This window comes from Protopterus annectens, chromosome 4.part1, assembly GCF_019279795.1.
Source record: "Protopterus annectens isolate FY-2018-M chromosome 4.part1, PAN1.0, whole genome shotgun sequence".
NCBI classification, from domain to species: Eukaryota; Metazoa; Chordata; order Ceratodontiformes; family Protopteridae; genus Protopterus; species Protopterus annectens.
Window position 1 is genome coordinate 434,288,936 of NC_056734.1, and position 24,806 is coordinate 434,313,741.

A 24,806-nucleotide genomic window follows, 5' to 3' on the forward strand; every position below is an offset into this window, starting at 1 on the left:
AGAAACATCCAAGAAATCCACCGCTAATTCTGAGGAGTGAGATGTAAATTTCAAATAACAGGTACTACTATTCACATATTCCATAAAGGAAGCAAATATATCAAGGTCTCCCTTCCACAAAATAAATAGGTCGTCCACAAATCTACAAAAAAACAAAACATGTTCATTGAATGGCCCATTAAATATATGGTCAAACTCCCAAACGGCCATAACAGCATTGGCGTAGCTATTGGCACAAGAAGTGCTCATAGCCACGCCATTGCATTGCTTATATATTTGCTCACCAAAAACAAAGATATTGTGCTTAAGCACAATCTCCAACAGTTTCACCAACAATTGAACCTTGATAGGGGTGTAATCTGTAAACCGCTGCAAAAATTGAGTCATCTTATTAAGGCCATCTAAATAGGGTATAACAGTAAATAAAGACACCACATCCATAGTAACAAAAACCACATCATCATTCAAACTATTAAAGACATATTCATACAAGTCTCTAAGAAAATGTTCGGTGTCCCTTAATACGTGTGTTAATTTATTAATACCCGGTCTCAAATGTTTTTCTATATATATAGAGATAGTCTCAGTGCACCAATTTCTACCAGAAACAATAGGTCTAAGTGGTGGATCAGACCCATCTTTGTGTACCTTCGGGAGACCTTGTATAACAGGAACAGTAGGTTTATTTATATAAAAATGTTCCAAAAGATGACTATCAAAAAGATTCATATCAAACATACATTTAAGTAAAATCTGCACATCATGTATAATTGTGTTGACTTGAATGCGAGTTAATTTCTCATAGAATAACTCATCATTTAGCAGTGCCTGCATTTTAAACATGCACCAGGTCCTATCTAATACCACTATTGGTCCGCCTTTATCCGCGGGCCTGATAACAATATCAGTATTGTTCTCCAACCCCTTCAGCGCATTGAACTCATCTTTAGAAAGATTTTGCTTCCTCTTGTAACAAGCATGCTTATTAGTATTAGCCTCATTCAAATCATACACATCTTGTATGACTAACTTTTCAAATGCAGCAATAAGAGGATTTGTTTTAGGTAAGAACAAACTGGGCTTAGAAAAAATATTACTTTCTTCATTAGTGACACTTTCAGAATTATTAAACATTACTTTCAACCCCAAATTCCTAGTAAATAATTTAACATCAAAAATAACATCCGTAAAATTAGAACAAGTAGAGGGTATAAATGATAACCCTTTACCTAAAATTCTCAGTTCATAAGGCGTCAAAGTTATACTGGATAAGTTCAACACTAGTCCTTCTTGGCATTCAGAAATGCTTTTTTTATTGTATTCTGCGTACTCACAGTTCCTTCCATCTTTCGTTTGTTGCGGCTCCAACTCCGCCCTCGTTGGTGTTCTGTCAGCCGTTGAAAAGTTTGCTCCTTCACCGGTAGTGGAAAATTGAGGTCGTATTGCGCGTTGAGGCAGAAAAAAATGACCATCAGTATCATTACTGCTGCCAGAGGTAGATTTCTCTACTACCCCTGATCTATGCACTTGTGCATTCGTGGTTACAATCTTCCTTCGAGCTCCCAGCTCCTTCACCAAAGCAACTTCACCTGTTAATGGGGAAACACTTTGTATCTCTTCTGAACGTTGCTTCGTACCAACACATGGATCTGACAAAAGAACAACAACGCCTCCTGGTGGACCATCATTGGTACTGCGTTGTTGCCAAGATCTCCCAGTCTTTTTTTCAAAACTCTCTCAAGGCCATACGAAGATATTCCCCAGTTGAAAATCATTACGATCGACAGATCTTACTAATTTTAGCTTTTTGTAGTTTAGACTCATATATTGAAAGGGAATCAAACGTCTCTTTCATATACTGCTCCAAAACAGACTCAGAAAAAGTTTTTACAAGCTCAGAATATTTATCATTGACCACCTTGGTTAAATCAGTGATTTCCCTTTCTGCCGATTGTATTAATAGTTTGAAATAGCTGAAACTTGCCTGAATGTTAACGTTTTGCCATTCCTTCAAGAGCAGACTATCACCATTAACATTAGATGGCATTTTCAAGACTCGAAGGCCTCTAGGTATAATCTGCTCAGTTAAACAAACCTCCAGGTGATATTGTTGATACTGACATCTCTTTAACTTGTATAAATCTTTTTCCACAGCAAAGAGCCCAGTCTTGAGGGCAATTATGTCCACAGGGGTGGCTAAATTGTCAGAGTCACCAAAAGGTTGCATCCTACAACCAACTAATGGATTAAGAGTCTTAGTTACATTCGTTAAAAAACGTGCCATCCTTCTTCCAACAGGGTTAACATTAACAGAGTCAGTGTCAATTTCAGTTATTTCATCAGCCATAACTGTGAGCCTTGTGGTAGTATAAATCAACACAACTAATAAAACTACAAAAACTACCACCACTATAAAAGACTCACTTACTGTGTCCAAAGTAAAAATTTCAGCAGGTGCATCCCATTATTTTAAGTTTTTTGTCTTGGAAATAGTACTGGAAGAGGGTAGAGGTGATGATTTGAAATGTAAAACAGAAGCCTGTGAACAGAAGTGGATTTTGTTCTTTAAGGCATCCTACCCCGGTATTAATGACATGGTTTCATTGAAACCATTTTTAAAGCAGAGACCTTTAAAACATTAATTGCACTTTAGCACTTTAAATGTTGTAATTGTTTTCAGTAGTTAAGTCGTTTTTTCATTGGTTAATAGTACTTTTTGAAAACTATTGTGGCATTATGGTGTTGCCTGATGAAGCGGTTATCAACCGTGAAAGCGCTTACTTTTTGTCATTATTCTTCTTTATTTTATTGCATTTGTTGGCTGATATTTGTGTTTCAATCATCTGCCTTGTTGGACTGAACTTATGTTCTATTTTATTGTTTTGTTTTAGTTACTAGTCCCTTTTCTTGGTTGTTGTTTTTTTATTTATTTAAACCACTCTACAATAGAGATGTGAGCAGCACTTAAATATACTGACTTCAAGATAGACTGTCCAACCTCACAATATTTTATCTTCACTTGATCCAAATATTCACATTTTCTTTTCCAGAGAGCACAGTTTTGGAGATAGTATACTTACAGTGCAGGGAGTGTGAGGGGCGCAGTCCCCAAAAGTATGGAGTGCAAGGAAGCTTACCTCCATGCAAAAATGATTATTAAGCTATATATATATTTTTAGTTTATTGCCACTTAATGTTTATCTTCACATACAGCTTATATGCAGTATAATACTGTGATCTTTTATACCCTCAGCCTTTAGGTCAGAAGATCTTCTGTACAGTCAGCCTTTTCTGACATGAACTTTTAAGCATTGACAATAGAGGTATTCCACATAAAGCATTACATTTTATGCACATCTCATTTATGTATTATTGTAATTATTGTCTTGCTGTTATGTTTGCAATGATGGCATAGAAGGAAAAAGTGCAGACTATGGCCCATTAACCCAAGTTAAATCATACACTTGAGGGAAAGGGTTATATTGTGTGCTTGGGAGCATGTCTTACATACAGGCATGATCTCTATGGTGGAGACTGGGGAGACTGCATGCATGTGTCCTCATAGGTAGAAGGGTAGTCAAGCTAGCTTACACCTCTCATGAAACTAAGAAGCACCCTGGCATGTGACATGTCAATTGCATGCCCATCTCCAAGACTATACTACCAAGCATGTGCAGGGAGCTAGAGCTTATTTAAAAAAATTATTGCTGCACTGATTACAGCTTATGCAATTATTTCTCATTGATGGGGTGGTGGGATGGTAAGAAACAGTACATGGCAGAGAGTTTGATGATCAGCAAGTAGCACGGACAAAAAGAAGCAACAAAATTTAAAAATAAATTGAATTCTTTTCTTGCTGTTGCCTGAAGTATAAAAGCATACCATCAGCACTAGAAGCCTCCTCCCAACAACAAACTCTGGATGTTATACCATCTATTCAGAGACCTGGACCTTTGAGACAATCACTGACATGGCATAACAGCATCAAACAATCCATAATCAATCGTGCATCAAGCACCCATAAAACTAATATGTGGAAATAAAAAAATGTAATCTTGATACTTGATGATGATGATGATGATGATGATGATGTATACTGACATACTCAGACCCTGCATCTCCTTTGCTGTGCTTCACTAAAAAAAAAAACAAATAGATAAATAAAAATAAAATTATATTAAAAAGGCACCTCTACTGTTTCAAAATGTGATCATGGCTCAAAGCAAAGATTGCTTTTCAATTTCCCTTTTCTTTCTTTTCCTAATTCTGGCCTCAGTAAGATACATTCCAACATTATGCACGTGAATGAAGCATTGATTAATGGACTTATCGTACAGCTTTGCATGTAATGTTTTTGCAAAGGAAAAAATCAAAATATGACATTACATGACAAAATTATTGTAGACAAAATCAATATTGTCCTCATTTTAAAGAAAAAGTCATTAAATCATCATCATTGTCAAATACCTCCTTATTTAGCAGTGTTTCAAACTGCTTCCTTGTGTCTGCTAGGTGATTTCTTCTGTTACATGCAAGGTTTGATTTCTGGATGACCAGAAATACAACATGCTCTTTTTTTCCAGTCCGATGTTCTTCCTCCACCTGGTTAACAATCTCCATAGAAATCTCACTATTAAAGAAGTCCATAGCCACAGCTCCAAGGATTCCTACATCAAATAATCACAATAAAACTGTTAGTCTTATATTATATGAGAGTGGGAGAAATACATGGAAGAGAAGCTCGTGGAATGCCTCTTAGCCCAGCATTCCCTAGTAGCACATATGCAAACATGAAAGACAAGATTTTTGTTTGCTAAGACACAAAGACAAACTATTGGCTGTTGTTTTTTACAAAGCAAAAGACATTATATTGAAATAACCAGACAAGGTTAACATTCTACAAACAGCTACACAGTGCATTTGAACTGCAAGTGCAAATAAAAATATATATAAGTACATTTAATGATACTTTTTTCCCTCAACTTGCCTCAGGATGACCTCTCATTTTGATGTTTGCCTAAGATATACTCTAGTCACCTTTCCCTCTGTCTTGTTTCACCTGTTACCTGAAATATTTTGTATCAAAGGGACACAACAAACTGATGCATGGTTTATATGTCAAAATTGTCCTGACAGGTACAGTTAGTAATTTTACATTTCTCTGTCTACTTGTAGACAGTGAAGTATCTGCATGTTCTACATAGTATATTTTCCAAAAAAAAAGCATTAAAATAATAGCTTTCTCCCAGTGTTAGATACTTGTTCCTGGATACCACAATGTTTACAAAGCTGCTTTGAGCAAATATTTTTGACTAGAAGTTCATAATGAAATGCCACTGGATGCAAAGTTTAAAATTAATTGACTTGGTGTTGGCGTTAGAAACAATGTTTACTGATTTAGCACTACAGTTGCTTCTCTGCTACTGATTCAAGTGTACTGTTAAGTGTTCATTTTACTTTTTCTTGTATGCACAGGATAATTGGCTGCTAAATGTATTGTGCATGATTTATTAACTTGTTTCCAAAGTTATGGCACTGTGATGTGTTAGCTGTTAAAGTACTCTCAAACTCTTGCAGTAATATCTGTTCTCCTGCTATCTATTGTTTCTCTCCTGCTCTCTCTACTCTATCCTCAAACCTGTATCTTTTAACACCCTCCTATCTCCTCATTACTTCCTTTAACCTATCTTTGTCTCATTCTACTAGCTTCACCCTCTCTTTTTCTCTCTCTTCACGGCACACTCAGGCAAATCTGCAGTCCATGGCTACCACCCCACCCATACAATCTAGGAAGGAATCAGTACTGCAAAACTAAATCAATGATATACCCTTTGAGCCTGAAGAGCAGGGTCAGTCCACCCAGGCATTCTACATGTATGTGTTATGATAGTGAAGTTTTAACATTAGCTGTGTTACTTAGTAGTTCTCAGCGTGCTAATAACACTGACTGTTTGAGCCTTGTGTCCACCCCCCCACCCCAGCTTGTGTACTAGTCCTGTCTACTAGACAGTATACACTTCATTCAGGTCCTTCCTAGTCTCTGTGATTAAAAATTAACCCTCAGGCAGCCCTTTTAGTACTGTTTGCCTTAGTTTTGTATCACTTGATTCCCCCTGTTTATTTGCATCTCTATACATTCCCCTTCATTGCTAATGTATCTCCCTACTCTAATCTGTGCACAAACTGGCTACTAATAAGCAAGTCAATGTGAAGACACACTCCCAACCTTAATAAACGTTGCTGTCTCTTCTCTTCTTCACTTTACAAGTACAGTTTGCATTACTACTCACTCCCTCTGAGGCCTTTATTTACAGTTTTCCACTCCTTGCCTCTCTGGTTTGGCTGGTTTCTTTCCATTGCACCTGGCTCACACCCTTTTTGCTACCACCCACCACCAATACTAAGTCTATATTAGATTTCTACTGTTTATGGAGCCATCTTTAAATTACTAGTCTCCCATCAGGACACAAGGGGTTTAAGCCAGGCCCTGTTCACCTGTGCTATGCACAGGCTCACTTTGCACCCCACCCTGCCCCCTAATTCCACCCGCCTCCACTACATCTAGATTTATTCTAGGCAGTAACCTCTCCCAATAACCAGCAGCAACCAATCAGAAGAATACTAGTAACCTATCTCCTCTGCCGCCCACAGTACCCCACCCACTTCCAATCTAACTGCCCATCTGACACAGTCATGCTACTACCTAATGTGCTTACACTCCTTACCTGCACTCTTCTTGCACACCTTGCATCCTACCAGAACTCCATAATAGACAAACCCCACCACTATCACTGCACCCTTACTTTCACTTCTATCCATCACCCACCTACTAATTACACTTGTCATGCTATCACAATCTCTATCCCAACTCACTCACCATGCTACCAGTCACCTGTTACATTCAAACAAAAAATATCCCTCAAATATGACAGGTTAATTACCAGATTTTTAAAATTTATGTTTACTGCCCTATCTAAATTACCCCTCAGTGGTGATATCCATCCTAACCCCTGGTCCTAACATTATCAACTCCTCACATAAAAATCTGCCTAATAGTTGCTCTTTCTCACAAGTAACATCCAACAGAAAGCCATCTGACCTCCTGTTCATGTGTCTAAATATCAGAAGTATAACTAATAAAACCCAAGACCTAAATGCCAACATAGCCTTATACTCTCCAGATATTCTCATCCTGATTGAAACCTGGCTCAAACCTCACATCAAAAGTGAGGAAATACTCCCAACAGGTTATAACATTCTTTGAGTAGACAGACTATCTAAGAAAGGGGGTGGTGTGCCTCTAATGTTTAAACACCACCTCAACACCCAGATACTAAACACATCTGCCCCCACATTGGAAATGAAGAAATCCTATATGCCAACCTCAAACTAAATCCAAATAAAACAATCAACATCATAGGATGCTACTTCCCACCTGGCCAAAACATCCCACCCCTGGAAAACCTCCTGAACTGGGCTAACCATTCCCTACCTCAGGAAACCACAATCCTAGGTAATTTTAATATCAACTGGCTATCTAGTAGTAACAATCATCCAGCCCAGCACCTAAACCTTCATGGTTTCTCCCAATTAATACAGTCACCTACCTGGATAAATAAAAACTCAAACATATTACTCTCGACTGATTAGTCAATAAAGACCCTCACTCATACTTAACTGGCTGTCTACCAGACAGACTCAGTGACCACACTCCAGCATCCAAATTGTGCTAAACCCATTATCTATAGGCAAATCCGAAATAGGGTAAACTTTAACTGTCTCTCCTTTATCTCATCCATTCAAAAATGTGACTGGACACCACTAAAGTACCTCAATCTGCATGAAGCCTCCCACTTCTTCAATAGCACCTTCCTAAACATCCTAAACACACATGCCCCCATAAGAAATGCTAGAGTCAAAACACAGTACTCCCCTTGGCTACAAAAAAAGCACCAGGTCACTAATGAAAATCAGAGATAAGACATGGGAGTACTAATGCTTAACAAACAACCCTTCTCTAGACAGTCATTCCTAGAGTTGCGCAACAAGGTCAAAAAGCAAATAAAAGAAGATAAAACCCAATATTATCAGTCTGCCCGAAACTCTTCCCATCACAACCCTGATCCACAATAAACTCCATTCTCTCCCAGATAAACACTTTACTGAAACCATTCTGTCTTTGACTAAACAACACAACCTTCTACCCACCCTCCCTACATCAAAACCAAATACTCTGCCCACAGTCTTCTTTTTCATCAGTACCTACCTCCTATATAAAAATCTTTATTGAAACTTAAGCCTACAAAACTAGCAGCTAACAATCTCCCCTCTGAATACCTAAAAATAGCACAGAATCCCTAGCTTATCCAGTCTCTATCTTAATTAATCAAGCCTTATCAGAAAGCTATGTCCCCACACTGTGGAAAATATCCCATATCATTCCCTTCCATAAAGGTGGCTCCTCCACTGAACTTTCCAATTACCATCTCATAGCCATCCTTTCTCCACTTTCCAAAATACATGAGAAATGCATCCATTCTCAAGTAATAGACTACCTCTTAACTAATAACCTCCTCTCCAGCACCCAGCATGGCTTCAAGCCATACCATAGCACTACTACTGCCTTGCTCTCTTTCACTAATGCTATCCTTCATCATAAAAATAATGGCCTGATCTCGTCTGCTATATTTCTGGATCTATCCAAGGCTTTTGACATGGTCTCACACAAACTAATAATCTCTGTTCTCACTAACCTATCCTTTTCCCAATCAGCTACTGATTGGTTTCACAGCTAAATAACTGGCTGCCAACAATCAGTTGTCTGGCATAATGACCTATCTCCTTGACTTCCTGTAACACTCTGTGTTCCCCAAGGTTCCATCCTTGGTCCCCTACTATTCTCACTCTTCACCAATGATCTGTTCACAGCTACCAAGCATGCTTCTCTTATACAGTATGCAGATGACTTCACCCTCATCTGCTCAGCCCCAACTATACCTGAACTTCACAAGATCACACAGAAAACATTTTCATCTGTAGAAAACTGGCTATCTAATGCCCAGTTATTACTCAACCCGAGCAAGGCTAAACTCCTTATCTTCCAAACTACTAAATCTGGGTTCCTATTATATAATCAAAGATGCAATCCTTTGAATGTGTCTTGATCGAACTTGAAAGCACGAAACAGCAAAATAGCGAAACAGCATATAAGCGATTTCTTTCCCTGGGAAAGAAATCGCTTGTCCGCCTCCATTACTTTGCCATTTTTGTCACTGTAGTGAGATCTTGGAATTGGTATATTTAAGTAGGGGGGTGTGGGGGACAAAGCCCCCACTTTATGTAATGTTTTGAAGTTTTTTATTTATTTATTTTGTGGAACAGCGATTTTTTTTTTCCCTGGGAAAAAAATCGCTGTTCTGAGTGTTTGGGATTGTAAGCTTTCACTTACATGGTGTTGATAAATCAGTGTTCACTTTTTTTAAGCGTTTGCTGATTTAATATAGACCACTAAATCTAACTCAGTTATCCCCCACTTTAATATTCTGGTCAAAGACACCCGTCATCTCCCCAACATAACACACCAAACTACTTGGTGTTGAGATTGATAACAATCTCAGATTTGACACTCACATTTCTCTTGCCATAAAAAAAGTTCACAAAAAAATTAGGTGCATTGTACAGAAACAAACAATTCCTCACCAAGACAGTCAGAATTTCTGCTGCCAATTCCTACCTAATCTCCACTTTATTCTTCGCCTCTCCTATACTTACCTTAGACAAACAGACCTAAACAAGCCCATGGTTTGCTACAGTAAAATTGCTAAGTTTGCCACTGGTGCATCTTATCACTGCCACCACTGTATCTCACTTAGAGAACTTGACTGTCTTGAACTCCCTCAACTTCTTCACCTGAATCAACTCTCTCTTGCCAACAAATTAGAAAACCATCCTCTTAAAGTCTCATCCCTTCAAAACCTTCTCCAGCCCTACTGCTCCGTTAGACCACTACACTCCAGCACCAAAAATCTACTTCTAGTGACCAAACCCAAAAACTCAGCAGGAGAAGCACTATTCTCCTCCGTCATATCCAGATTATGGAACAATTCCCCCCCCCCATAACCACACTACCTTCTTGCAATCACTTCAAGACTGCAATAAAAACTCACTTAAAAAGTCTCTGGTTATGCCCATGCACCAATCCCGACTAGTAACCATCCTTTTACCTCCTCTTCCTCTCCCCTCCCCTAGCCACTCTGCCTCACACCGTCTGATCATTGCATTCCTTCCTCTGCAGGCTCTGGCTCACCCTTTACCCTCCCCTTCCCTCCTCACTCAGTCTCTCAGACCTGTTGTAACATGCTTAACTACCTCACTTAATCTCAACTCCAAATATATATCCAATTGACTTATGCCTAGCTTCCTCTCACTACGACGTATACTATTCACTCAGTTTCCTCTCTTACTCCTCTATCTTCCCCTTCCATCCCATTATCCCTTCTAGCTTGTTGCACCTTCATGTGGAGCTTCTGCTTTATATCTGCTTGAGTTTAGTTTCATAGTTTCATAGTAGTGTACTAGGCTATCTGCCCGGGGGCATTTATAAGCCTAGCCAACAGTGATGTGGCTTACGCCACCCCATACTATATAGTTGCACCTCTTTAGTAGTGACACATGTGGGACCCCATTATTTAGTAAACTATACCTCTGTCTAGTAGTGACACTGAGGTGACTCCCGGGGTAAACTTGCGATCTCCCATCCATGCATCGAGATTTTTCTTGAACAGTGCCAATGAAGGGCTCTGTCTCACATGAACTGGGATTTTGTTCCAGAGTATGGGTAACCTCTGTGTTATGAATCTATCCCTCCAGCATGTCCTATTCATATTTGTGCAGAGGTTGAAATCTTTAGCTCAGCGTGGTTCTGGTGGATTTGGATTTTTTGAGATGGAGCATGTCCATCAATTCCTGGTTGGACATGGCCCTATATGTTAGGCACAAATCACCTCTGAGCAGGCGGTATGCTACTGAAGAGAGCTGGAGTTTCTTTAATCTAGCTGGATAAGGCACATGTTTGAGACCTATGATCCTCTTGGTGAGGTACTTGGGGTCTTCCAGTTGTTGCATGTGCCGGTGAGATACATCTCAAATGGAGCATTATATTCAATCATGGGCCTGACAAGGGAGGAATATAGAGGTACAATGACCTCCTTTGATCTGGATGAGAATCCCTTCATGATGAGATGGGCAAGGTAGAATGTCTTTCTGACCACTTTGGCAACATGGTTGTCAAAGGAGAGGTCACTATCGACTTGAGTCCCCAGGTCTCTGATTACTTCTTCCGTATTCAGTGGGTTATTGTCTACGTGATAATTTGTGGGTACTTTGTTTTCCCAAGGGATGACTATACATTTTTTGGCGTTAAGTTTGAGGCCATGATTCCGACACCAGTTGTCCGTTTCAGTGAGACCTTTCTGTAGGATGTGTGTGTCCATAGGTGAATCAACTATGGCACCCAGTTTGCAGTCATCTGCAAACTTTGTCAGCCATAATCCTCCCATATTTGCTTTCACATCTGAGAAGTAAATGCCGAATAAGAGTGGACCCAAGACTGATCCCTGTGGGACACCACACGTGACTGGTTTTGAGTCTGACATGGCTCCAGCAATTTTAACCTTATGGGTTCTGTTTTTTAGCCAGTTTGCTACCCATCTTGTGACATATGGATTTACATTTAGGCTGCTGAGCTTGTCAATGATGCCAGAGTGTGGTATCATGTCAAAGGCCTTAGCCAAGTCCAAGTAGGCAGTGTGGACAGCCTTGCCCTCGTCGATGGCACTAGTGACTGTCTCGAAGAAGTCAACCAGGTTTAAGAGGCAGGATCTGCCTTTTACAAAACCGAACTGGGTGGGATCAAGGGTCTGCAGATCCCCAATGTCGCCATTTATGAGTTCCATGATGATTCTTTCCATAGCCTTACAGACCAGGCTGGTCAAACTTATGGGGCGGTAGTTACCAGGGTCAGTAGAATTTCCCCTTTGTGGAGTGGGACCACTGTTGCTGTGCCAGTGTTCAGGTACATATCCTGTAGTGAGGCTAAGATTGAATAGCTTTCTTAGGGGTTTAGTTCATCTTGAAGTTCATGTAACACGCAACCGGGATACCATCGGGTCCCATAGATGCTGTGTTTTTGCCTTGTTGAGTGCTGATTTCACCTGTATGTCTGTGATGACAGGTAGGTTACATTCAGCAGGGATAATTACTTCATCTTTAGGGGTGAGGGAGGGAGAAATTTGCACTGAACCTATCTGCCAGAATATTGGCAATGTCGGTGGGTCAGTGAATTTTTGTCATTGTGTACTAACTCAGAGCATATCTGAGAATTTCCTCCCAAGGTTCTGACATAATTGAAGAAGGCCTTGTGATTGTCTTTGGTATCCTTGGCAATCTTTTTCTCAAAGTTTGCTTTAGATGTTTTATGAGAGAACGTAGTTTTTACTTGTGCTGATCAGGAAGCCTTTCCCTTGTGGGATTTGGCTTTGTCCTGCAGTAGCTTCCTTCTTTTGTTGTACAGTTTGTTTATAGTCCAAACTCCTTGGTGGAGAGGGTCTTGGTTTTAGTTGGGATTGCTTGATCCATGCATTCTTGGAGATGTCCGTAGAAGGCTTTTGTGAAGGATTCAGCATTTTGGGATGTGGTTTCCATTAACCCAGTAGGCTTAAAGGATATCATTTCTGACTTAAGGAGCAAAGTCAGCTTTTGAAAAGTTTTTCACTGTAGTCTTTTGTTCTCGGGTGGGGGTGGGATATGTACATCCAACGTGATCAGTTTATGATCAGATCTTACTAGTGAGGGTTTATATCCGTGCGGAGCATTTGGACCCCATGTTTGTGATAATCAGGTCAAGTATATTATCTCTCCTCGTAGGAGAAGTGACCAGTTGCTCCATAGCATTTGAGTTTATGAATTCCAGGAATCTTTGGGCTAGGGTTAGGGCTAGAATAGTGGGCCCAGTCTATGTTGGGGTAGTTGAAGTCACCCAATATGATGGTGTTTGGTGTGACATTCATATCCTCCAGTGTTTTCAGGAATGCTTGATGGGATTCCTGGGATTGGGAGGGTGTTCTATAACATGCGACCAGTTGTATGGCAGTTTTGCCTATGGTGAGTAAAACTTGTATGGTTTCTGATGCTTCATGGGTAGCCACCAATCGAGAGGTGTAGGTGTCCTTTATGAAAATGGACACCTCCTCCTTGTGGTTCGGCCTGGAACTTGAGGCGACGCATGATATGAGGTATAGCCTGGTAGCGCTGGAGTGCTCTCAGGAGCCTTGAACCAGGTTTCAGTTACTGCACAGACATCGATGTTCTCCATACTGAGAAGTGCTTGAGTGCTTGCATCTTGAGATTTAGACTTCTGGCTGAGCAGCATTACCCTTAATTTTTTCCATTTTTGTTTTTATGGAGGTTGATTTGTCCTTTGAGCATTGCCTAAAAAGGCACTATGGAGGTGGCAAGAGCCTTGGCCAGTATCCGGAAGCCCAGTGGTGACAGGTGCAAGCCATCCTTGTCCAGCATGTCATCCCAGGCTGACAGACATGGGATCCCCCTAGAATGACACCAGTGATTAAGGCAATTGTTAAAACTGATAGTTTTGTCTTTGTACTGAGGCATCATTCTTGGTGAAGGCAGGATGCTGCTCAGGGCCAGGGTCATACCAGTCTGGGCTACATAATCGGAGAGCTCCTCAATGTCTCTTTTCATGTAGTCCAGGACGAGTGCGTCTCAGGTCATTCACACCGCATGGACAATGACTGAATCATACTTGTACTTTGGAGTGACCTGAGTGCGTGTGTAATGTGGCGGATCCTAGCTCCCGATAGGCAGCTCACCGTTACCCTCTCCTTATTCAGCCTGTTAAGTGGGTGTGTCTGACTATAGAGTCACCTATTACTAATGTCTCTGGCATAGTGTTTTGCCTTAGGGGCTGTGATTGTGTGACACACCTGTTGCTTGAGGTATGTGTTGTAGGTGTTGCGTTTTATTTCTGGGTGTCTGCTTTGGAGGCCTCTGTTGTTTTGGTAAGTTTTTATAAGAGCCTCGAGTATGTCTTTGTGTTCTTATGTGTTTGGTTTGTAGTAGTGGTGGTTTTATGTGTGACTGGTTTTGCTTTGGGTGTGGTACCATCTCCTCCTGTCTGGTCTTGCCAGTCCTGAGTTGAGAGAGTTCAGCCTCCAGTCTGGCTATATAGTTGCATCTCTCACAAGTATATGTGTTAGTAGGAAGGAGGAGAGGGTTGTCTGTGTACATGAGACAATTGTAACATTGTCTTAAGATTCCCAGATTAACCAGCTGAACAAGAGAGGATGCTAGTGGTCTACCACTCGACATACTAGAATATTATAAGGAGTGCTGTGCCTTTAAGGGAAGTGGGTATTCACAGGGGTAGTGGATGCCTGTAGTGCTTACTTTAGGGTAAGAGTGCTTGTTTATTATGAGTGCTTGCTAAGGATAGAAGTTCCGAAAACAAGTGCTAATATATACAGCTAAATAGACTGAGTAGAGCTTCTAAGGGAAAAATTGAAGAGCAGACTTGGCAGAGCCAGAAATAGTTTAAACCTGTATAACGAGCAAAACGCCTGAGGCGGATTTTTATACAGGAACTTGAAAAGAGCTAGAAATGGTCCAAGGCAACCAATGATTTACAGCTCAAGTGCTGAGGTCACTTCCCCCAGGGACAGATAGGCTGCTCAAGGCTCCCACTCCCACTGGTGAGCTCAGAAACTTCCTTCTATCCAAGTAAGGCAATGGCCAACACAGGAACTACACACAGCCCAGAATACAGCAAAGCCTGTATACTGGTCTTAACTAGTCGAGCAAAGGCGGGAAAACAAGGAGTATTTTTTTTTGTTTTTTTTTTTCAGGAAAGCACACAGAAATGCAATTAAGCAAACAGTAAAATCGATTTACACAGGCTAGCACACTTTAGTGGGCAGCCTCAGCAGTTAAATTAACAAAAAAACAGTATTATTCGACCAGAGTCGACCAAAATGCTACTTTTAAGTGCAGATACTTCAGAAATCAGCAGATAGACACAAAAACAGTTATATCTAGTTAAATGAAAGCCAGAGAGGACAATGCAGATAAAAAAAGCCAAAAAATACTTTAGTGCAATATTTGTATATAAGATTTAGGTATATGAGTTTAGAACAGTATCTGTTTGAGCTTAGTACTATCTGTATATACATCCTACTTTTATTTCATGTCTATATGACGCTGTTGAATGGACTAAATAGCGAATGCTATTTAGTCGATGCGATACTTTACGAAATGGCAAAATAGCAAAGTCACGGAACATCGAATTTTTTCCCAGGGAAAAAATTTGGTGGGTCGTCTTCGGGGCTTTGCCATTTCCTCCACTATGGTGAGATCTTGGAGTTGGTATATTTAAGTGGGGGGGGGGGTGAAGCCCCCCTTAAATTTGTGTTTAAGTTTTTTTTTTTTTTTTTTTTTTTAATGGAGCAGGGAATTTTTTCCCTGTTACCGTATTCACCCTAGTGTAATGTGTTCTAACAGAAATAGACAGATTTACCATGAAAAGTATAACCAAAGGAAATGACCTTAAATATCCAGGAAGAGATAGTTTGCTTATTGACAGCCAAACCCAATGTCCTAGGATGAAAAGAAATAAAAATCTAATCAGACTTACGAATGGCCTTAATTTTATCTAAATAGTACCTGAGCTGTCTCAGCAAATGCAAGGTATGCAGGACCCTCTCACTAGCAGACTAAGGAGCAGGGAAAAAAGACGCGAGTTGTACCAACTGATTCAAATACAACTCATTTACTTCATAGGACATAAAGGAAGGATTAGTGCTAAGGGATGCTCTGTCCCTGTGAAAAACCAAGAAAGGATGAATGGCCTTCACAGAGAGAGAAGGACATTTATTGTTATGGTAAGATTTTACTCAACTGTACTCTCTTTCCAGAAGCAAAGAGAAGGAGGCAGGTGGGCAGGAAGTTGAGGAAGAATGAAAAGAGACAACACAGTTGGAATGCTATGGTGAGTACACAACTTTTTTATCTGATGTTGTCTTTTTCATTCATTGCTCAACTGATGGGACAGAGTCCCCAGCTAGTTGAACCTTGGGTGGCCCTCATGAAAGAATATTCTAGAGTACTGCTGAGCCAAAGGCAGCTCTGTTCCTGGAAACCAAATCTAATTTGTAATGAGCAATAAAAATTAGAGTATTCATCCAAGTTGCAGCTGCACAAATGTCATCTATGGAAGCCCTTGAACAAAAAGCTGAAGAGACATCCGTGGACCTTGTGAAATGAGCTCTAGGAGGCTTAAGCAAAGATAATCCTCTTTTACTATAGGCAAAGGAGATACAGTCAGTTAGCCCTTTAGCCAGTGTCACTTTGAAAACTGCCTTGACTAATCTGTGAAGAGAGAAAGAAACAAACAACTGGCCAGTTTTCCTGAAATACTTGGTGTTATGGAGGTGAAAAAGAAGGGTCTATATCATATGAGCGAATCACACAAATCGCGAATGCTCATAATATGGAACGTACCGGACCTCAAAGTTCTTTTTCTGAGATTGCAATACAGTGAAGAATGGGATATTTGCCCTTTCCTCACTGTAGTATGATCTCGGAGTTGGAATATATATTTAGCGGGGGGTGTGGGGGGGCACAGCCCCCCACAATAGGAAGTTCAAGGTCCGGTATGTTTAATATTATGATCGTTCGCAATTTGTGCAATTTGCTCATATGATATAGATCCGAAAAATAAGTGGTCTATACACATCCAAACAATGGAGCATGTACTCTCCCTAATTTTAAATGTGTGGAAAGAAAACTGGGAGGTTAATGACCTGGTTAATGTTGGACTCAGAAGCTACCTCAGTCAAAAAAGATGGGTTGGTCCACAAGGACACCATGTCTATGTGGAAAACCAGGTACGGAGATTTGGAAATAAAGCCTGAAATTCAGATACTCGTCTAGCTGATGTGATAGTGACCAAAAATGGTTTTCCAAGACAAAAATTTTAGATCTGACTTAGGTGGTGATTCAAAAGGAGTTTTAGTCAGGGAGGTCTAAGAAAAAAGGCCCATTTGAGAAAGGCTTTACATAATTTAGAAGAAGCTAAGTTAGAGTTATTTTCACCTAGGTGGAAGTCAGAAATGGCAGCCAACTGGACCTTAATAGTAGAAAAACTAGCCCCTTCACTAAAAATTGAAGCTAAAATTCAAGTATAGCTGTTACAGGGGTGGAAAGGGGCTGAATCTCTGCTAAGGGTTCAGAATTATTTATTTTATTTTTATTTATTTAACATTTGTTTACCAGGAAAGTCCAACTTGGAAAGAAGCCAATTTTCAGCGGAGGCCTGGGGAGAAACACTCCAAATGCATATCTTTGTAACATGGGAGGAAACCAGAGCACCTAGAGGAAACCCACATGAAAACAGGGAGGACATACAGACTCCACACACAAGGCACTCCAGCCGAGAATCAAAGAACCTCTTCCTGTGAGGTGACAATGCTACCACTGCACAACTGCGCCGTCACAATACAAACATCTTCCATTTACTTTTGTAAACCTTTCTAGTAGAAGCTTTTTGAGAAGACAGCAAAATATGATGGACTGGAAAGAGCCTGAGCTATCAGTCAATGGAATTGGAGAAATCATGCTGTCAGTTTGAAGCCTGTTATGTCTGGATGAATCATCCTTGTCAAATGAGACAGGAAGTCAGGGGGTGGATCCAGTATCCAGGGCAGATGTAGAAGGTGAGGCCAGAGGATGGGGAATAAAATCTGATGAGGCCAAAAAGGGGGCAATGAGAATAACTGTGCTCTTCAACTGGAATGTTTTCTGTAGAAATTTGGGGATGAGAAGTAGTGGTAGGCAAGCATAAAGGAGACCGGAGGGCCAATCTTACACTAGAGCATCTCTTGGCAACTCCCACATTGTAGGGATCAGGGCACTGAACCTGCTGGACTTATTGTTCAGGGGAGATGTGAAGAGGTCACAGCATGGCTGGCCCCATCTATGGAAAATTCTTTCCGCTACTTTGACATTGAGAGACCACTCATGAGGCATCAGAATGGACCTGCTTAGTTTGTCTGCAATCATGTTGGCTTTCCCTGGGATGTGTGTTGCTACTAGAAAGTAACTCCCATTGCCACACTCTCATTGCTTCTCAACAAAGTGGCATTTTGTCATTCCCACTTACTGGCTCTCCCACCTTCTGTTCCCCACCTTGCCTCTGTGGACATCTACATGCTACATGGCCCAACTGGTTGCATTTAAAACATTTAACACTAGGTCCTGGACATGTACCTGGACTAGTGGCTTCCCCTGCTACTGGCAGATTTTGTTGGGGCAGTCTGAGCTGCCCACCATGGGTTCCCTTAGACCCATGAGCAGCACTGGGTGTCCCTTTCTTGTGCAGGAATGGCCAGGTATAGGTCTCCCTTCTTCCCCAACTCATCTACAGTAAGGCATTGTCTATCAGCTAACCAGATTCTCATGTCCTCAAACAAAGTGTTAAGGGCTTGTTCCCTCACCAAAAGGTCTGCCAGCCCTTCAAAAATGGTGACCTGACATCCACTCACCCACCTATGAAAATAAGTGCTTAGTTCAGCAACATATTCACACACACTTTCATCTGTCTTGCATCTATGCTCATGAAACTTTTTCCTATAAGCTTCAGTTGTTAGCTTAAAAAATTCTAGCAAACAATTCCTTACAACATTATAATTTAAAAAGTCATTATCAGACAGTTTGGACAGAACAGTTACAGCTTTACCATGGTGTAAGGGGGTCAGGAACTGTATCCAGAGCCCTTGGTCAACATTATACTGTTTACATACCCTCTCAAACATATGAATGAAACTATCAAAATTCTCTCTCTGTGTAAATTGTGGAAGGAATTTACTGCCCTTTGTTGCTTCTGGGGTTCAGTTACTCCCTTCCCCATTATCTCCATGACTCTGGTGAAGAGTCAGCATCTCCTTTTCATGTTGCCTCTGCTTCTCCTTCTCCTCAGCTTCCAGATGTCTCAGTCTCCTGCTGCTTCCATTTCCAAACACTTGGCCTCCAACTCAAGTCTCTTTAACTCCAGATGGATTTTTAAGTCCTCTGTGGAAAGGTTGAGCTGTCCATTTTCTGAGAGTTGTATATCCCCCACGGCCAGTCTAATCATCCTCCTGGTTGCTTTTCTCTGATGCAGCTGTGACTAAAGCTGCAATCATTTCTGCTTTAGTCAGGTTTCCATGCACCAGTCCTTTAGCCTGGCACATATCAGCCAGCTGGCTCCTTGTCAGCTTGCCATACTCCTCTGCTGACATGCTTGCCTCTCCTCCCTTACTAACTAAGCTAACAAAAGAAATAAAACAATTGTGATATGAACTCTGAATGTTCACTGCGTGGCTGATTTAGAGTACAAACACCTTCAATGATCAGTGTACACGAGCTACAGGAATTTAATTTCCATACCACTACAAGGCCATTAATTTGTGATGTGGCTATCTCACCACTATCAACCAATTAATATTTCATGTGGATATCCCACCACTGCCAAACAAGTAATATGTGACACCCCTGCACTGGCCCAGTAATCAAGGAGCCTCAATCCTTACCCCTAGCACCAGTGAGGGACGTGCACATTGGGAAGATGACAAGTACATACACAGTAAAGTACAATTTCCCTTATGAGCACACAGAGATCACAGTCAGTCTGGGGCTGGTTTCTCCCTCTCTCTCCAGATCCACAATAAGACTCCCCACTGGCACAGCAATAGGGTTAATATCTCAGCAGAGTGGTCAAGGCAAAGCCTCCTGCGCTCTCTCTGTCCATCCAGTGCTTCTTGTCCCTGCCCAAGTAGCTCACACACACACACACACACACACACACACACACACACACACACACACACACACACACACAAACACTTTGAGATTTGATTTATTTGGAAACACACAGACACTCCTGGGGAAGGCTGGTACAGGTTCAACTACCATGCCCCCTTCTGCCCAGATTATAAGGTAGAAATCACTGCCACCAACTACCCTTACTTATTCGTTACTATAAGGCCCTTCCCAAAGGGTGACCAATTCTACTGTGTATTGTTGCTGTTATCCAAATGGTAGGCGTGACCAGAACTTTTAAGGCTATTTAGTTGTAGCCTGTACAGTATCACCAAATATATATGCAAGTACCCTAAGAGCTTATATATCTCTAACAAACCACCCACAATTAAAAGGTTTAAATATATTTAATAATAAATAATAAAAGAACAAGACAATACTTAATAACTCAACACAGTGACAGCAGAGTTCAGAATCACAGGGAATACTTTAAAACAACATTGTAGGACAGTCTCACATCACTACAGAAAACATATAGACTAATCTTGCTATGTTCCTATCTATCTATAACAGAAATACTATGATCTAAGTCTTACTTACAGAGCAAGGCAAGTGCTGCTGAGAGGATGTTGTCAGAATCAAAACAAGATACAAAATGCACTGACTTTCTCTCTGAGATAGTTCTTAAATTAATAATACACATTACTGCTGGGTTAGCTAGATGATATCACTATTTGACACCTGCCTCTAGTTCCCAGGCTAAACAGATACCAACAGAATTTAACATGTCTCTGTTAAAAATACTTATCTCTCAAATGTACAACTGCTAGAAAGCCAAAGAGCAATAATATTTATTTATTTATTGCATTTGATTACCAGGAAAGTCCAGTGGGCCTAGGTGAGCCAATTTTCAGTGGAGGCCCGGGGAGAAAAAATCCACATAAAAGTCAACATTACAGAAATACAAATATCAAAAATACAAATATCAAAAATGTAGCACTATTTACAGTTTTTTTAGCAATTCCATTGCAGTTTTATGGTAGTCCATCAATGATATTAACATGTACTTTTGGTCATATAGATGCCATGGACATTACTGGTTGGGAGGCAGAAAAACAGTAACATTGTATACAATTATTTACATGCATTTAAATCTGTGTAGACAGTGTAGTAACAGACATAGGTGTGGCTGCAGACCTGCTAAAAGTGCATACCTGTAGCCCCAGAGAGTGGGAGCAGTGAGAAGAGGAGTTAATTTTTGGCATGGGCATAACCAGCAAGTAGAGAGGTGTTGTCTGAGGGATTTTTTAAAGAGAGCAGGGTATGAGATGGAAGTTATTGAGGTTGGGAGGTTATTCCAAAGTTTGGAGGAAGTGAAGGAGTAAAGCATTTGGCCAGCTGGAAGTTGAGGTTTATTGACTTTAAGTAGAAATTTGTTTTCAGATCTAAGGTGTCTGTTTGGATGGTACAGAGTTAATATAGAGGAGAGAGCTGGACAAACTGTTGGTTTATATATTATTTTATGTGCAGTAACTAAGTGGAGGTAGTTGAGATAGAGTGGAAGTTCAAGCCAGTTTAGTTGTTGCAGTGAAGAACAGTGATGTGATGAGGACCTAGCATTTGTTGCAAATCTAGCAATTTTATTGTAGCATATATCAAGTTTGTTTTTTAGTGAAGAGTGTATATTAGTGAGGATGGCAGCATCATATATGAGGCATGGAAGTGGGAAGGCAGAGGCTAGTGTTCTTTTGGCATTGTTATTTAGGTAATAGCTATGTCTGTAGAGGGTACCTAGTTTCTGGTGTGTCTTTTTGATGTTATTGAGTATGTGGGGTTCAAAAGTTAGGGTTTCATAGATAGTGACTAATAACAGTTTAGTACTGGGGACAACTTCTATGGAGGTATTATTTGGGAGAGGATAGAGAATTCAGCCCTGTTCAGGGGTGTTGTTTTTTTGGGAGTGAATAGAATCAGCTTGGTCTTGTTTGGGTTGAGAGTGAGGTGATTATTTGACATCCATTTTTCTGTGCATGTGAAGGCATTTTGGGTTAGTAATTGAAGCTAAGAAGGTGTTTTTAAAACACTTTACATGTGAAACCTAGTAATTATCTCTGTCTCAAGACACTAAAAAGAAACCCCTGGCACTAGACATCCTGTCCCTTAGCTGAGATAAACTAACTTTATAACACATCGTAAAACTCTTTACTTATTTTCTTAGAGTTTGCAGGTTAGCTCTGTATATTCCAGCCTTTACCATCAACACATACATGTGCATAGGCATGTAGTTTATACACATTTTTGTTCTTTTCCAGCAGGGTGCACTGTGGTTAAATTCTTGAAGTTCAGTACAGAACATATAGTTTTCTTACATTTGTAAGGCAAGCATACAAATCATATTACTATTCACAAATGACACAGAATTATTTAAAAAATTCTATCTGGCTGGGCTGGCAGCCTTCACAAGTCTGTCTGGAACTATCAACCCACTCCTCTCCTGGGCAATCCATTTGCATTGGCAGTATTAACCCCAATGCAGCATTCTTCTTCTGAGGAAACCTGGCTAAGTACAGCCCCCACCTGATAATTTGATGCATTCAGTTACACAAAAAACTCTTCACTATAATCTGGGCTGGCCAACATAGGGGTTCCTCCCAAAATCTCCTTAAGTTTTTGGAATGCCTGTTAGCAATCTGTGGTCAGCACTACCTTATCTGGTTTATTTTTCCTAGTTGGGTCAGTAACAGGAACTGGCCATGCTTGAATAGCTTCCACTGTGACTTTGCCCTTTTAAACTGGTCTGCAAATGCCCATAGCATAGTCTTTAATGCAGATTTTAACCTCTCCACAAGACCATTAGTCTGGAGATGTTAGGGGGTGTTCTTTACATGTTTCACCCCACAATGTTTCCACAAACAAGTCAGCAGGTCTGACATGAAGTTGGCACCTTGTTCACTCAGTATCTCCCTTGGAAAACCTACCCTGCTGAAAATTTCTAGCAAAGCATTTGCCACCTTTACTACATCAATGCCACCTGCAAAAGGAGTATTAGGTACCATAGCTAGACGTGGCAGATGGTAGGCAATAGGCTCTACCAACTGCCATACTACCTCACCTTCCAGCCCTTCCTTAGGAGTCTACTTTACATACAACAAACCTTTGTGGCAGTACAAATACTCCCCTCTTCCTTGAACCTCAGGTGCTTCCTTAGCCATCTCCCTCAAGCTTTGTAATGTAGGGTCCGTAAGTTGAGCCTGTCTCAACTCTACATTTGTGACTCCCCCAAGCACCCCTTCCAGAAGAAGCATAGTAACTTCCAACAGCTGTAGCTCACTGTCAAGTCTGAGTACTACCACTCCCCTCCATCCTTGCAGTCACCATGTCTAAGGGAACATCAATACCTACCAAAAGCTGTGGCTCACTTTCAGACTTACTGCTACAGGATAGCCCCTTCACTGAAATAGCCACCACACCAGTCCCACCTTCAAGTATGAAATCTATATGGGTCTCGCCCAAGCTACCAGACCTACATGCCTGTCTCCAAGCCTGACTACATGCCACTGCATGCACACAAGGCACTGCATCATCAAAGTCATTCCCTGTCAGGACATCTGCAGGAATATCCTCAAACACAAGCTCCCCTTCCACAGGAAGCCTAGTAACTTCCAACAGTTGTGCGTCACTGTCAATCTGGGTACTATCATTCACCTCCATCCTAGCAGTCACTATGTCCGAGGGAACATCAGTACCTCCCAGCAGCTGTGTCTCACTTTCAGACTTACTGCTACATGATAGGTCCGTCTCTGAAATAGCCACCATACCAGTCCCAGTTTCAGGTATAAGATCTGTCTGGGTCTCCCCCAGGCTACCAGACCTACATGCCTGTCTCCAGTCCTGACTACATGTCACATCAAGAACATAAGGTACTGCATCATCAAAGTCATTCTCTAACAGGGCATCTGCAGGAATATCCTCAAACACACATACCTGCTTGTTTCCTCTTCCACCCTCCCAGTCAAGATGAACCCTAGCTAAAGGTATTTGGAATGGGGTCCCTCCCAAAGCTCTGACTGGAGTGGACTGTCCATGCAAGTACCGCTCTTCTCTAACCATTGCAGCCCTCGCAATGGTTATATCAGAAGCTGTGTCTCTCTTGGCAGTAACCTCTTTACCATCTTCTAAGGTAGGATATAAATTCTGGCAATAGATTGGCACCCCTGTTGTTCCAAACAACTTACCACTGGCAGTTTGTCATGCAGTTTGTCATTCCCACTTGCCGGCTCCCACACCTTTTGTTTCTCCACTTGCCTAGAGGGTAATTTGACTGCTATGTGGCCCCCTGGTTACATTTCAAACATCTAATCCCGAACCATGTACTTGGATGAGTAGTTTCCCCTGTTACTGGTGTACTCTGTTGGAGTGGTTTAGATTGCTCCATGGGTTCTCTTATGCCCATGTGCAGCACTGGATATCCCTTTCTTATGCACTGGTGCTCTGCTTGCTAAATAGTGATCCCCTTTTCTCCCCAACTCCTCTGTAGAGTTATACTCTCTGTCTGCTAACCAGATTCTCATGTCATTAGGCAAAGTACTGAGAGCTTGTTCCCTCACCAAAAGGTCTGCTAGTCCCTCAAAAGTGGTGACCTGACACCCACTCACCCATCTGTGAAAGTAAGTACTTAAATCAGCAATATAATTATGTACACTTTCATCTGCCTTGTGTCTATGTTCACATAAATTTTTCCTATAAGCTTCAGCTGTTGGTTTAACATAATCAAGAAGACAGTTTTTAACTTTAACATAATTTAAGCAATCTACATCAGACAATTTGACATGGCCTGAACAGCTTTACCATGGAGTAAGGGAGTCAGGAACAGAACCCAGAGCTCACAGTAAACATCATACTGTCTACATACCTTCTCGAATATATGTATAAAACTA

At 40.9% G+C, this 24,806-nt stretch overlaps 1 protein-coding gene across 1 annotated transcript in view; it reads right to left on the reverse strand.

The window, feature by feature from the left end:
• LOC122801219 (guanylate cyclase soluble subunit beta-2-like) overlaps positions 1–24,806 on the reverse strand; it is a 475,593-nt gene that overhangs the window by 425,543 nt on the left and 25,244 nt on the right. Inside the window, exon 5 of the mRNA XM_044070773.1 lies at positions 4,468–4,667. Coding sequence (XP_043926708.1) covers positions 4,468–4,667 — 200 coding nt within the window. The remainder of the gene's footprint in view (positions 1–4,467; positions 4,668–24,806) is intronic.